Source organism: Diabrotica virgifera, chromosome 1, assembly GCF_917563875.1.
Source record: "Diabrotica virgifera virgifera chromosome 1, PGI_DIABVI_V3a".
NCBI classification, from domain to species: Eukaryota; Metazoa; Arthropoda; class Insecta; order Coleoptera; family Chrysomelidae; genus Diabrotica; species Diabrotica virgifera.
The window spans coordinates 21,484,643-21,500,306 of NC_065443.1; the positions used below are offsets into that span (position 1 = coordinate 21,484,643).

At 33.9% G+C, this 15,664-nt stretch overlaps 1 protein-coding gene across 1 annotated transcript in view; it reads right to left on the minus strand.

Annotated features, from left to right (window-relative positions):
• Positions 1-15,664, minus strand: part of LOC114324463 (cilia- and flagella-associated protein 47-like) — a 92,089-nt gene that overhangs the window by 3,964 nt on the left and 72,461 nt on the right. The window contains exons 17-18 of the mRNA XM_028272323.2: positions 13,249-13,734; positions 9,454-10,601 (exon numbers count right to left, since the gene is read on the minus strand). Coding sequence (XP_028128124.2) covers positions 9,454-10,601; positions 13,249-13,734 — 1,634 coding nt within the window. The remainder of the gene's footprint in view (positions 1-9,453; positions 10,602-13,248; positions 13,735-15,664) is intronic.

A 15,664-nucleotide genomic window follows, 5' to 3' on the forward strand; every position in this document is an offset into this window, starting at 1 on the left:
TATTTTGTGCCTATTAAAAACATTTAATTCCAAAAAAATTTTTAAATTTTTTAATTTGACACAAAATATTTCCCCGCACAGGCTGTCCTATCTATTAATTCGAGAACTACCTGAAGAGGACGGCTCATTAACTGTCTTTCATTTTTTCTTAGAAAATACCCGATCTTTACACAAAGTACTTATAGTGGTGCTTATAGTAACTCGTTATAAAATGATTGTAGGATGTTAAAGTGATGAAGGATGGTTTACCCGGAAATCCGAATTTTATTTACTTTTAATATATACCCTATTCCACGAACATACGCCTGTTTTGGATTACTTCGACAACGAATATTTTACTGTGCAAAATAAGAAGAACGAAAGTAAATTGCAAATTACTTTGTTGTTTATTGGAATAATTATTAGGGCCATTTACTTTCGTACTTCTTATGTTGCACAGTAAAATATTCGTTGTCGAAGTAATCCAAAACAGGCGTATGTTCGTGGAATGGCCCATATTTAGTAGGTACCTATTCTGGTGATTCTTTTAAATTCTCTATTGTTAAGAGAATTTGCACATTTAACCATAGTAAGATTTTCTAACGGAAATTAACAAGTTATTTTAAATACGCCCCAATTACTTCTATTGATGTTGAAATGAGTTTTTCAAGTTATAAAATATTTTATCTAATCAAAGAATATGTTTCCTCGTAAAGAATTTGGAAAAACACATTGTAGTGAATTATAGTCGAAGATAATAGTATATTTATAGTAATATTGTTGTTTTATTTTAAATAGGTAACTATTGGTAGCAGTTTTTCTAAAAACTGTGAATAAATTGCATATATTATAAAAAAATGATTTTATTTGAAAGATAATAAATAAGATTGCCGCCCCCCCTATTAAAAGAACCCCTTAGAATATAATAAAACAGAAAATTTGTGGTTTCTCGAAATGCGCATTTTTTGAATTTTTGTGCGTATCTTGCGCATATTTCATATAAATTGATGGCATATAAATCCGCTCCCTAGTAATGACTATAGATTAATGAGCTTAATGTCGCAATTATTTAAAACATTTTTAAACGTTATACATAAATGCAAGAATATTCAGAAAGTGTTAAGTGGATATGAGTATTAGGCAGTTTGGCTTTCGTAATGGCTTCAGAACAGTTAAAGCTCTGTATATTGTTACGTTTTTTCTACTTTGTAGCATTACAAATTTCTGCTACAATGTTTTGTAAATAGTATCCATTAAGTTTATATCCTATCCCAAGAAAAATATCTATTTTTCCAATATATTTGGTGAGTTTATATATCAGTAAAATTTCTTAAGCCGCTCCTGTTGGAAATATTTCAAATATTTCGCAACATTGTAAAACTTAGGAAAATTCCTGTTTATGTTGTAAGCATTTATTAACTACGTAGATAGCTCTTAGAAGGATTCGTTGAAAAGTCCCGAGTATATTTCCCTTTTTTGAGCGCGAAATATTCCCTGTTATTATTGGTAAGAATTTTGAAAGATCATTGAGTTCCCTCCGCCGATTGGCCAATCTTTCAGCGGAGAGAGTGTGATCGGCTTGACGCGTGAGTGTCTCTCACTGAGAAAGGTGATGAGGAAAGTCAGTTCTAAAAGTATGTTTGAAGGTTGAACATCTTTTTGGGTAGAACTCAACAGACTCGCAGAAAATCGCACTTGCCGGCTTGGAAATGGCTTTTTTCGTTATGGCAAACGAAGAAAAGGACTTGCAATTTGTCCTATAAATATTAACGAATATTGGTGCAAAGTTTCACAGCATTACATTGGATATATTCATGTAAAAATCGAGTACCTATACAGTATTGTTGTGATGCAGTTTGGTTTGCCGGTAGAAAAGTGCGTGGTTCCTGTCTTTTCCTGTTTTTATGATGATGTTATGGATTTGTTCCTGTTCCTGTAAGAATTCCTGTATTGAAGTACCCCGATGATATGTTATTTGGTATCAACTGTTTCCTGTTTGATTAAAATTGAATGTCTTCCCTCCCCGCCCTTCTTGAATGGAAAATTTTGGTTATGTGCGAAGTGACGATTGGATTTTGTTTTAAAAATAAAGGTATGAAATAATGTTTATTTTTATTAAATTCCAAGTGGATATAAATTTGGTAAAGGTTTTAAATATTTAAATAGTTTGTTTTCAACATGGTAACTAATGGAAAGTTTTATGTAAAGTAAATAAAATGGCAGTGACTTTTGACAGCCATAAGTCAAATTTTTGTTTAGAGATACACTGCTAAAAATAAGGTTAAGAATTGTAAAATCATATATTTGTTTTATTTATCCATTTCTTGTTTGAGAATATGTTTATTCTCAAAGTAAAAATAATAAAGTCTAAAGGTTTGAATAAACATTGTAAAATGTACCTATTTTTATTTCTGTAACCTTTTTTTTTGGAAAATTATTAACCAGATGTCTAATACATAAATATTTTGAATAAATTTGAAATTTTGAATACAAATGAAATAAGTTTTAGAGTAGAGAGAAAGAAATTGCATAAAAGCCATAGGATGGTAAATAATGGCCCAGTTTGACCCGACGAGGAATCTAAGATGAATGTCCCCCAATTGGTTCCCATAAGTACGGAATATGTCCAGTAAGTACTCGATATGTGAATTTGAGGATTTTTCAAACGGCGTCCAAATTTCTTTAAGTAGTAGGAAAGTCCTCAAGTCTGTGTAAGTATCCTTTGCTTATTTGGATAAGGTAGTTAGTCTTCTTTAAACCCTCTTACCCCCCCCCCTAACGATTCCACGACCTGCCACCGCACAAAAAAAAATGAGCTGCTGGATGCATGAATCTTTATGTGTCTGTTCCTTCTACTACTCCATTTCGACCCAAAGTATCTATATAGTTAATCTTATCCTTGATCCCATTAGAGCAGACATGTAAAACGCTACAACTGGCTATACGGCATGGAAGCGTGGACAATAAAACAGTCTGAAACCAAAAAATAAACTCCTTTGAGATGTGGTGCTACAGGAGAATCCACAGAATATCGTGGACTGAAAAAGTAACTAATATAGAGGTGTTACAAAGAATGAAGAAAGAATGTGAAGTCATGAAAACTGTTAAAATTAGAAAGATTCAATATCTGGGTCATATAATCAGGGGCGAGAAGTACGTATTACTTAGATTAATTGTGCAAGCGAAGATAAAAGGGAAGAGAAACCAAGGACGACGCAAAATATCTTGGCTAAGAAATTTGAGAGAGTGGTTCGATTGCAGCTCATTAGAATTATTCAGAAGTGCGGCCAATAAAATTAAAATAGCGATGATGATTTCTAACCTATAGAATAGAAATATGCTTTATTGTCACTGAAAATTATACAATTTTATGGACAAAGCTTAACATAGATTCACGAAAAAGATATACATAACAATAACAAATCTCAGATAGGGGAAGGAACCTGAAGAAGAATATGTTCACAACTCTTGCACAGAAGTGTCATGACCATCTTTTCGTCACATTTATAGACTACGAGAAAGCTTTGGACAAAGATGTAATATCATCCAATGTAACCAATAGGTTGTGGTTATATTCGTTGGAAATAGCACGGATGCTCCACAGATAAGTAGAGGAGTGAGACAAGGCTGTGTACTTACACCATTACTATTTAATATATACTCCGAAGATTTAATTACAAAAAAACTGTTCAGATGGGATCAAGATATATGGTGAAGAACATTCGTTACGCCGACGATACAGTCAATATCGCTGAAAGTGAGAAAGACCTGCAGACGCCACTAAATACAATTTGTGATACTGGGGAACAGTTTGATTTAACACTAAACATAAAGAAAACAGTAATCATGGTTATCAGTAAGAGGGGTAAAGTCATAACAAGGATACAGATAAAAATGAAGATATTGAACACGTGGGCAAAACGAAAGACTTAGGAATCTGGATTACTGAATATCTAAATCAGAATTCAGAAATTTGATCAGAGATAGAGCAATCAAGAGCAGCCTTTTTGAAGATGAGGAAATTTGTGAGTAACCAAAGACTCAATCTGCAAATCTGATATCGGATTGTAAAATGTTATATCCTCTCTATTCTTTTTTAGATTGGCGAAGCTTCAACAGTTATCGTTGAGTTAAAGAGAGAGCTGGAAGCTTTTAAGATGTGTTTTATAGGAAAATTTTGAATACACCATGGACCGATCATATTAGGAACGAAATGGTGTTGTACAAAATGGGAAGATTACAATTCAAATGAGAAAAACAATATATTTGGGGCACATATATATACAGGCTATACACTCCGTGCGGAGTTGGAGCCACTCTTATTGAGCTCATTGACTCATTTATTGTGGTGAGTCACTCCACATTCTTTCTTCTCTCAAGTTAACTAGTCTAATCTAGGGTTCCTCTTTGCGTCCTCTGTTATTTTCCTCCATATATCCCGGTCCTGTATTTTCTGTCTCCATCTTGGCACTTCCAATCTTTTTATGTCCTCCAATACCTGGTCTTCCCACCTGCTTTTTGGTCTTCCTTTCGCCCTTGTTAAATTTGCGTTCCACATTGTCACTTTTCTTATATCTTTTTCTTCTCCCATTCTTCTTAAGTGTCCATACCACCGTAGTCGCTGGGTTTTTATAGCTTTCACTATGTCTTCACCTCCTAGTATGTCTCTTATTTCTAAATTCAAGAGCCTTTCATAATCTCCGTGCACTGTTTTCTTTGGTCCATAAATTCTTCTTACCATTGTTCTTTCAAATATTTTTAACATTTCTTCTTCCCTCTTTGTTAGGCTCATGGTTTCTGCCCCATATATCACCACTGTTCGAATTGCTGTTCTGTATACTCGGATTTTCGTAACCCTGCTGATTTTTTTGTTTTTTAAAATACTTTTGTACTTATAATATGCTCTATGACCCGCTTGTATTCTGTTGGTAATTTCTATGTTTCTTTCATTTTTGTTGTTAATTGTGACTCCTAGGTATTGAAAATTACTGATTATTTCAAAATTATAATTCCCGATTTTTATATTTCTTTCCTCTCTATCTTTGTTTTTCCTCTCTATTTTCATGTATTTAGTTTTCTCTTCATTTATTGTTAAGCCTCTTTTCACAGCTTCCTTTTCAATTTGTCTGGTTATGTCATCTAAGGTTCTTTTGTCTCTCGCCAGCACCGCTAGGTCATCAGCATATGCTACTATCTGGACTGAATTGTTGGTGATCGTCCCATTGAGTTTGCACGTCTTAATTATGGCGTCTAAAGTTATGTTAAAGAGCGTAGTTGACAGCCCATCTCCTTGTCTTACTCCTGCATTGTATTCGAATTCTTCTGTTGTTCCTTCCTGCGTTAATACGGATGCCTTTGATTCTTTCATCGTCATTTCCACGAGTCTTATCATCTTTCCAGGCACTTCTATATTCCTCATATCGTTTACTACTTCTGCCCTCTTAATACTGTCAAATGCTTGCTTGAAGTCAATAAAGAGGATATGCAGCCACATGTCATATTCATAGAATTTCTCGACTGTTTGAGTCACTATGTGTATGGCATCTACGGTAGATCTTCCTTTCCTAAAACCATTTTGATAATCCCCTATTTTTATATCTGTATGCTCCATCAATCGTTTATTTATCGTTGTGGTCAAGATCTTATAAACCACATTTAGAAGAGTAATGCCTCTGTAGTTTTCACAAACTTTTGGGTTTCCTTTTTTAAATATCGGAATACTTAACCCTTTTTCCCATTCTTTAGGCATTGATTCTTTTATCCAAATCTGTTTAATCAGGTTATACAATCTTTGCTGTATTGCTGTCCCTCCATGTTTAATCAACTCATTAACTAAACAGTCTGTTCCCCTGCTTTATTTTGTTTTAGTTGGCTTATCACTTCGTTAAATTCTTCTGCCGTTGGTATGTTTTGTTCAGGCCGTTCTTCTTCTGTTATTTCCAAAACTTCATCTTCATTTGCTTGTAAGTTTTCTTGCGTTAAGAGATTTTTGAAATAATTTTGCCACTCTTTCTTTTCTATTGTTGCCATATTTAATTTTTTATTTTGCTTGTTAATATATTTATACAGCTTGCCGTTGTTTTTTGTGTCTTTTTCCAGTGCATCCATGGTTTCTTCAATCCACCTCACCTTTTTGTGTTTTATTAGTTTTGTGGTATCACCTCTGATTTTTTGGTATATTCTGTAATCATCTGTGCATCCCGTTCTTAACCATTTGAGTCTTGCTGATTTTTTCTTCTTTAATATTTCTTCGCACTCATTGTCAAACCAGTCATTCCTTTTCTCTACATATTTTCTTCCTAGCACTGTATTTGCTGTGTTTTCTATACTTCTTCGTATATTTTCCCAGTATGTTTCAATGTTTTCATTTTCTACATTTTCCAATAGTTGTTGTTCCATTTCTTGTTGATATTGCCGTTTCTTTGGGGCACATACTTAGACATAATATGTACGAGTTGTTCCAGCTGATTATGAAGGGTAGCGTCGAAGGAAAAAGGGATGCTGGTAGACTGCAAATATCCTGGCTGAAAACCATTCGCGGCTGAACCGGGTTAAATACGCAGATGCTTTTAAAAAAATTAGAAGATAGAGACAAAGGGTACCCCCCGTTAAGATAGGCAAAATGCCCTCACTCTCAGAATTCAATTTTTTTAATTTTTTTACGTTCTGTGCAATTAAAAAATGAGATAACGCGGATTTTTAGCAAGCCACCCCCTTACCCCTCCCCCACAGCCAAAAACGTAGATTTTTAGTTTTAATTTTTTTTAGTTAAGTTGCAATTGATTTAAAAATTTCAAAAAATTCACACGTGTTGCTGAGGCTTTTACAAAACATGTCCATTTTTTATGGACCCTTAGGTCGAGTGTACATAACCTCAAATTTTTTTAACTGTTTTAAAACCTATAACTTTTTTTGAAGGGGCTGCAGGTCCATTTTTTTGCATTTTGTGTATTTTATCAAAAGATTTTTTCAGATTTTTCCGTCAGGTGCGCCATCTTGAAAAATCCGGAAAACTGTTTTTTTAGGGGGGTTTTGGGGATTTTCTCCATTTTATAGACTGCAACATAGATCAACTCAAGGTTTTGTTAAGAGATTATGTATAATTTGAAATACCTGAGTATATTAGGATATTCAAAAATTGGGCGAAACACTTTTAAACCCCTCAAAAACCATGTTTGTTTAAAGTTTTGTAAGGATTTTTGCGGGTCTAATTACATTTTTTTTAAGGTCGATACAGCCTGAATATTTTTTTTTATTTTTTTACGTTCTATATGATTTTAAAAAATTAGGACTCACCGCAGTTTTAGCCCACGTCCCCTATTTCCCCTCCCCCACAGCCAAAAATGTCAATTTTTCGATTTTATTTTTTTTTAAGTTGGTTTGCAATTAAATTATAAATGTTGTTCTGAAGCTATTTCTTTGTGGCATTTTTGTAATTAACTATTCTAAACGGGAAATAAGCCACAATGTAACTGAAAAAGATTTTATTTTCCATCTGTAATGAGATAAAGAGAATTCGATAATCTGTGACGCACTGAAAAAATGGTTTGGGACGATCTATAAATAAGTCAGATTAAATTAAATTATTAGAAGATTCAAGCAATATTTTTGTTTAATTTATTAATATTTTGTATTTTGACAGTCGAAACGTTAATAAAATCATTTTTTACTTAAATTGTGGCTTATTTCCCATTTAGAATAGTTAGTAATTATTAAATTATAAATTACAAAAAATTCACACGCACAGATGAGGCTTTTACAGAACATCTATTTTTATGGACCCAAAGGTCCAGTGTACATATTATAACCTCTTTTTTTTTTGTTTTTTAATAGGTACGTATAGCTTTTTTTGGCGATGGCTGCTATTTTTTTTTTGTGTTATGTGTATTTTACAAACCATCTACGTTTGACTCATAATGCAAATAGTCCACGCTGTATGCTTGTCCCGTTAGGTAAATTATTCCGATTAATTTTTTTGCACAAACTTACTCAAAAACAGGTCTTTATAACAAATCCACAAGGTGCCAGGCAGTACCGCGGTCGAAAAATTGTTTAAACATTTTTTTAAACGAATTCAAAAAATCAATTTTTTCACTTCGGACAAATTTGTTTTAGACTCTCTGGATCAAGCTGAGCAAAAAGGGTATCTTGTGATTTTTCTATAAAATTGACTGTTGTCGAGTTACATGCAATTTCAAATTTGAAAAACGCGAAAATAGCCATTTTCAAGGCTTAATAACTCGATTAAAAGTTATTATTATGAAAGTCATAAAGTCACCAACTCAAAGTTGAAAGCCTGCAGCAGCCCCTACAATACCCTAAAGACTTTTATTACTATTATTTTTAATAATTAAAAATGAGCGCTAAGCATGTATTGAAGCGGACGTCCGCGAGGGAGAGATGTACAATATTCATTGGACGTTTTAAAAAAATATTTATTGGAAGTCAAAAATACGTTTTAAAAAAATAAAAAAGGAATTTTGAGGTTATATGTATTGTACACTCGACCTACACGGGTCTATTAAAAATAGATATGTTTTGTAGAAGCCTCATAAAATTTTTTTAAATTAATTGCAACTTTAAACAAAAAAAAAATAGAAAAATTGACGTTTTTGTGGGGGCATGGGGAGGGGGTGGTGGGCTAGAAATGCAATTAGTCTTATTTTTTAATCACATATAACGTAAAAAAATTTAAAAAAATATTCAGTCTGTATCGATCTCAAAAATGTCATTAAGCAAGCAAAAACCCTTACATAACTTAAAAAACATGGTTTTTGGGGGGTTTAAAGGAATTTTGCCCAATTTTTGATAATCCTTAAATACTCATTTATTTCAAATTATACATAATCTATTAACAAAACCTTGAGTTGATCTATGTTGCAGTATATAAAATGGAGAAAATCCCTAAAAACTTCCTAAAAAAATAGTTTTCCGGATTTTTCAAGATGGCGCACCTGACGAAAAAATCTGAAAAAAATCAGAGATAGCTTTTGATAAAGTACACAAAATCCAAAAAAAATTGTTCCTGCAGCCCCCTACAAAAAAAGTTATAGGTTTTAAAAAAGTTAAAAAAAAAAATTGAGGTTATGTACACTCGGCCTAAGGGTCCATAAAAAATGAACATGTTTTGTAAAAGCCTCAGCTACACGTGTGAATTTTTTGAAATTTTTAAATCAATTGCAACCCAACTAAAAAAAAAATAAATCTAAAAATCTACGTTTTTGGCTGTGGGGGGAGGGGTAAGGGGGGGTGACGAGCTAAAAATCCGTGTTATCTCATTTTTTAATTGCACAGAACGTAAAAAAATTAAAAAAAATTGAATTCTGAGAGTGAGGGCATTTTGCATATCTTAATGGTGGGTACCCTTTACAATGGTTATAGCCAACCTTCAGTAGTGGAGTTAGTACTAGAAGAAGAAGAAAGAAAAAACAGTTTATAATCTTCTTTGAAAGCGATAATTTCAATAATGCTCACCTAAATGTTTATTCCAAAAATCACGTTCACTAGAATCTGCGTGTATATGCATCATCCTTCGTAAACCTTCTAATAACTTTGGATTTTGGAAAGGTATAGCAGCTTTGATAACCCTTGGACAAAGAGAATTGACTGCACCTCTTTTACACTTACAATCAGCGTGGGTGTCAAAGTTGGACGGAATACGAATTTTGAGTTCTTCGAAGGTATCTTCAGATAGCGTCGACTCAATCGTTAATTTGATGCAAAAGACACCTATTTCTTTACTTACAAAGTACACGTAGTACTCGTATGTGCCGCAAGTGACAAAACAGAGATTTATTCTCAATTTGTAAGTACCGTTTTCGTTAAAGCGTATTAACGTATCTATATTTAACTGTCTTGGTAAGTTTGGATATGAACTTAATGAAATAAAATCTTCCATTGTTGAGGGTAGGCTGGTGGAATCGTATATATAATAGCAAGTGTATGCTTCATAACTTTGACAATACGGCGATGTTACAGTTAAGAATTTTTCAGTGTATTGGTACATATTTAGCTCAATTATGTATTCATCTGTACAATATAGGATATTAGGTATTCCCGTCAAATTAATTGCTGAGCTTCTGCAATATTTATAGAGACCAGTTTCTCCAGACAACACTAATACAGCGTTTTCGTTTATGATTTGCTTTGCTGTGTAGAATATTTGAACGGTTTTCTCTTTCTGTGGTTCAATCACGACAGTATTAGCGTTTATACGAAAACTACCGTTGTCATTTAAAAACAAATTCGCCTTAAAACTGATTGCAGTATTTCCCGGATTTTTTAGTACCACATGTACAGAAGAAGATTCACCTAGGTTAGAGTTAATGGTTAGTTGATCGGTTGGATAAAAGCCTGGAAGGACAGTGTAGAGATACATAAGCAAAATTAGCATTTCGCTGTTTGTGGGTGATACAATATTATTGGTAGAAATAGTATAAGAGAGTTCCAGTTTATTCCATGCCTCAGATACTAAGCAAGCGTTGTGGAGAAGTTGTCCATGATCGGTGAACGGCTCGAAGTAGATTTCTTTAAATAGGTCTTCCAAATAGGGACAATACGTGGCCAGTAACGTTATTAATGGAAGGCTGTCCCTGATATCTACACTTAAGTCTCTTATTTGCCTAAAAAATTAAAGATATTACTATTTCTGCAGGAAGATGGTGCACTGATAATATATGTAGCGGGTAATCGAAACACGGAAGGCAAGGAATCTATCCACCCACCTATTGTTTGTAGATTTAGAGAAGGCATACGATACGGTACCTTTGCAAAAACTGTTTCAAACATTGACGAAAGTAGGTCTTAGTAGAGAGTATATGGATTGCGGATGCCATAGCAAATATTTACAAAAATGCAAGAAGTGTCGATAAAGAAGGAAACTTTATGTCTGATTCATTTCACTTCACTTTATCATTTCCAATAACAAATGGTCTTAACCAAGGATGTTGTCTATATCCGACCTTATTTAAAGTATATATTCAAGCATCGCTAGAGCAGTTGAGGAAACAAGTATCCGGAATGGAAATAGACATATGCTGTGGTAAATGTCTAACAACTTTGTTTTTGACAGATGATCACGAAGTCGTAGCGAATGTTGAGAAAGACATGGACTACATATTTAGAAAACTAAAAAAAATAAATAATATTTAGGAATATATGACAAGGAAATTAATAGAGGAGTACAAAAAAGGCGGTTTGGAAATAAACATAAAGAAGACCGAATATATGTGTATCGGTGGGACACAGCAGGACCTTACACTGGGGAATGGCGAAATTATTAAACATTGCGACGCATATAAATACCTGGGTATGACCATCACACAAGAAGGAAACGTAGACCGGACGATAGAAGAAAGAAACAACCAGGGAAGAAAAGCAATTACTCTTCTCAATAGCATCCTGTGGGACCAGTCAATATCAAACAACAACAAACATAGAATATACAATACAATTGTTAAGAGTATAATCACTTACAGCAGTGAAGTATGGCAAATAAAAGAAAGATACAAGAGAAAACTTGAAGCAACAGAAATGGATTTCTGGAGGCGCTCAGCAGGAAAATCAAGATTAGAAAGGGTAACCAACAACAGAATTAGGGAAATAATGAATGTGAAACACACAATAGTAGATGACATTAGTACCAAACAGCTTAGATGGTATGGACACGTACAAAGAATGTCCGAAGAACGACTCCCGAAACAAATCCTAACGTGGACCCCTCATGGTAGACGAAAAAGAGGAAGACCCCGCCTTAGTTGGAGAGAAGGCATAAATCGAGAAATGAGAGAAAGAGAATTGGATGAAGCCCTTTGGATGGACCGAAGTGAATGGCGACTAGGCATCGGAAGACGTAGGAGAACGTTTTAAAACCGATATATATATATAAAAAAATAAATAAAAAATGGGGCCTCAATAAAAATATGTTATGGTTCATTCCACCAACATACGTCTGTTTTGGATTACCGCGACAACGAATATTTCAGTGTGCAACATAGGAAGTTCGAAAGTAAATAGCTCTAATAATTATTCCAATGAACAGCAATGTAATTTGCAATTTATTTCCGTTCTTCATATTTTGCACAATAAAATATTCGTTGTCGAAATAATCCAACAGAGTCGTATATTCGTGGAATAGGGTATAAAGACAGAGTGCCTTAAAATAGAGGATGATTAAGAAGATCCAGAGTTAGAAATTAGAACCACAAAAACGTGTAAAGAATATAAATATCTCGGATCTATAATATATAAAGAAAGCACTACCAAAAGAGACATCGACAACAGAACGCAGCAGGGCAAAAAAGCGGTAAACATTCTATGCTCTCTACTATGGTCTAAAGATATAAGACAAAAAACGAAATTGACAATCTATCGTACCTTGGTAGAGCCTATTATGACTTGTGGGGCAGAAGTTTGGCAGATCACGAAGAAAGATCGAAAAAGAATAGAAGTAGTAAAAATGGATTATATAAAAGGAACATGTGGTATGCCCAAAAAAGATCACATCAGGATTGAAGGTATTAGGAGGACAAATACTGTATATTCCAATGTAGATAGAATTGAAACGAGACAACTACTGGGTATGGTCACGTGAAAAGAATGAATGAATATAGATGGCCAAAGAAAGCTTTAAATTACATACTGCAACAAATAAGAAGAAGGCTTTCAGTTGCCTCGAAAAAAAATGTACGGCACATAATGAGAGATAGAGCCATCAAAGCAGACGAATGGATGAAGAGCAAACGATGGCGGTCAAAATGCGAGAAGCGACAGAGGCTGGAGGAACCTCGCTTATAGGTAGATAGACTATTTATGTTTTCTAAAGGTCTAGCTAGAGAGATTACTAATTGCCGAAAGGTCTTAGTCTCGACAAATAATCCAAACCTGCACCGGGTAGAACCGGGTAGTTACCAGTATACGTGATTCCCACTTACTGACGAATCATTTCGAGAGACAGAGTTAGTAAGTGATTGGGCAGGATACCCCATTATTCTGAGATTGACAAATCGGCCCCAAAGTTAGATGAACCAAATTATTGCCATTATTTCGTAAGAAAATCATCAAGTCATGAACATTTTAACTACAAATTGATACCAATAATGGAAATACGAGTCTAAGATTCGCAGGAAAGGAAAAGCACATCACCACGAGAACTCACAGAAACTCTCAGCGTGTCTGCAAGATCTATAGAATGCCATGATGGTCACCAATAATATCCGAAACGGATAGGCACTACAATAAGAAGAAGAAATGGTACTGAACTGTACAAACCTTGTTGGCACATCTTTGTCCGGCCACAATTTATCTTTTTTGGACTGAAAATGAAATTCCAGCCACACCAATAGATTAATCTCAGCTTTATCCATTTTCTCTGAAAAACAAAGATCGTTTTGGCTATGATATTCTTTAAGCGCTTCTTCGAAATGGTCGTGTATAACCATCTTTCCTGTCTTATAGATCTTATCAGACAACAATCGATCATAAAAAAATAGTTTGTAAATCCTTATTAAAAAATCTAGCCACGTCTCTTCACTGAGAATTGAAAATTCTTCCTCGGAAACTGTTTCACCATTGGTTGTACCTGTAATGTCTTCATTGCTTTCTCTAAGAGTAATGTATCTGATATACGTTAAAAGGAATTCAGGTCTTATATCGTTCGTAAACACCCCATATCGTTCCAGATAGCTTAGAGCATTTCTATAGACTGCATAGTCGTAGGAAGTACCAAGATTGTCGTCTAATGAGGCGCTGGTATTCCTGAAACAGAAATATTATCTGGTCTGAATATTTACTTAATCCACAAGGAAAGAAATTTTTTCCTGTAGTTGGCTGTATACCATCAATCATAAAAATTGGAATAAATCCTTTGTAAAGGGTATAAAATTTATTAAAATCCCTAAAGGGCTACATCAGAACAAAACGTTTTCGATTTTATTACAAAATCATCATCAGTGTAAGACCTAAAAGTAAGTATAACCTATTTTATTAATGTAAAATTGATATTTAAATTCTGACTAAGGTTTAAAACAAGCGGTTATACTCACAGTCTGGATGCTAGCTGAGCCACCAAAGAAATATAGGGGTAATAACCCTTCAAATATAAAATTTATGCTTTACAGATGCATATTTACTTAAAATGCCTTGTGATGGGCAAATGGCAACAGGAATAATGCCCTAAGGTAAGGTATTTAACTTCCCAACATGTGGGATGCAAAAAATTGAGTTGTTTACATTTCGATGACTTTACGGCAACTGAATGAAAGTTGAGTGATGTTTCTGAAAGGTGTCAAAGATCAAACCGAACAATGTGACAATGTGACATAATAGTTATCCCAAGTAGCAATTTTTCGACGCATTGGTTGTCAGTACAAACAAATGCACTGTATACAACGTTGCCCGAGAGCATTTTCAGTTGTTTCGGCCAACGTCCCCTACCCCAACTGACATTAAGATGTTACAACCTTTAGTTATACGGGCAACTAATTTATTACCATTGTGACAACTACATATCACAGTTCAGTTTTTTCAACAATCGCAACGACTTAAAAATGTTATAATGCTGAACTAATTTACGCCCTGGCCGACTCTGTAGTTGAGTTTGAGTAGAGTTGTCTGTCACGTCACGACCCTGTGTTGTTCTAGAGGTGTGAATACGTTTGCGGCAATTTCCAGAGGAGAAATATGATTTACTTTATAACCTTATTTTTTTCTTATTATTATATATTTTATTTTGATGGAAATTTTCGATTTATTTAACAACCTGTTTATTTGTTTTTTTAATAGCTGGTTTCCATTCCATGGTTTTATCAGTAGATTTGAGATTTGATAACCTTAATCTTTGTATCAGCTTTCGTAGACAGGGTTGCCAGGTCAGTTTTTACTCTTTCAGTAGTTTTGTTTTCACAAAATCAGTAGATTCTTTTTAGGCCATGTAAATATACAGTAATACATCAGTGATATGCACATCCGTCCTAAATGTCCCAAGAGGAATTCCACAAAATTGGAAAGCTAATTATTCCAAACCACCAACTGGTAATTACCATTTTTTAGCTAAAATCTACTAAATCAAAAACTAAAATATACTTAAGGATTTTTGGGATATATTTGGGATTTTTTATAATAAAAACAACAGCTAACTTAAGGGGATAGGCGCAAATCGTCTGTTAAAATGTTCAATGTATTTCAAATGTTTTCATTTTTTGCGAATCCTTAGAAAACTAATAAGTATTTTTGAAAAATTTTAACGCACAAAGAAAGATTACGTTATTACCGAGGACCGAAAGTCCCTGAAAACTTCTATAATGTTTATTTTAATAAGTTACAGGGGTGAAAGAAAGAAAAAATTTAGTGTGACTTTTAATTCCCAATATCTCGTTCAAAAAAACGTTTCGGTTTTTCTAAATAATGCAGTCTTTCATTCTGCGTTTAAATTTTTCAAAAATACTTATTACAGTTTCCTCATCATTCGAAAAAAATGGATTAAATTCTGTTAAAATATACCAAAAATCTACTAAAAAATATTGCCTACTAATGGTTTGTTTTTAACCAAGAGGAGTGATTCAAATTTACCGCGCTGTAATGCTTGTTTGTAATTGGTCCAACTGCAGGCAAGTTTACTCCACTCTTATAAAATTTTGACAGTAATGACATTTATCAAATTTTGACACTAGTGGAATTTCATAGGTTA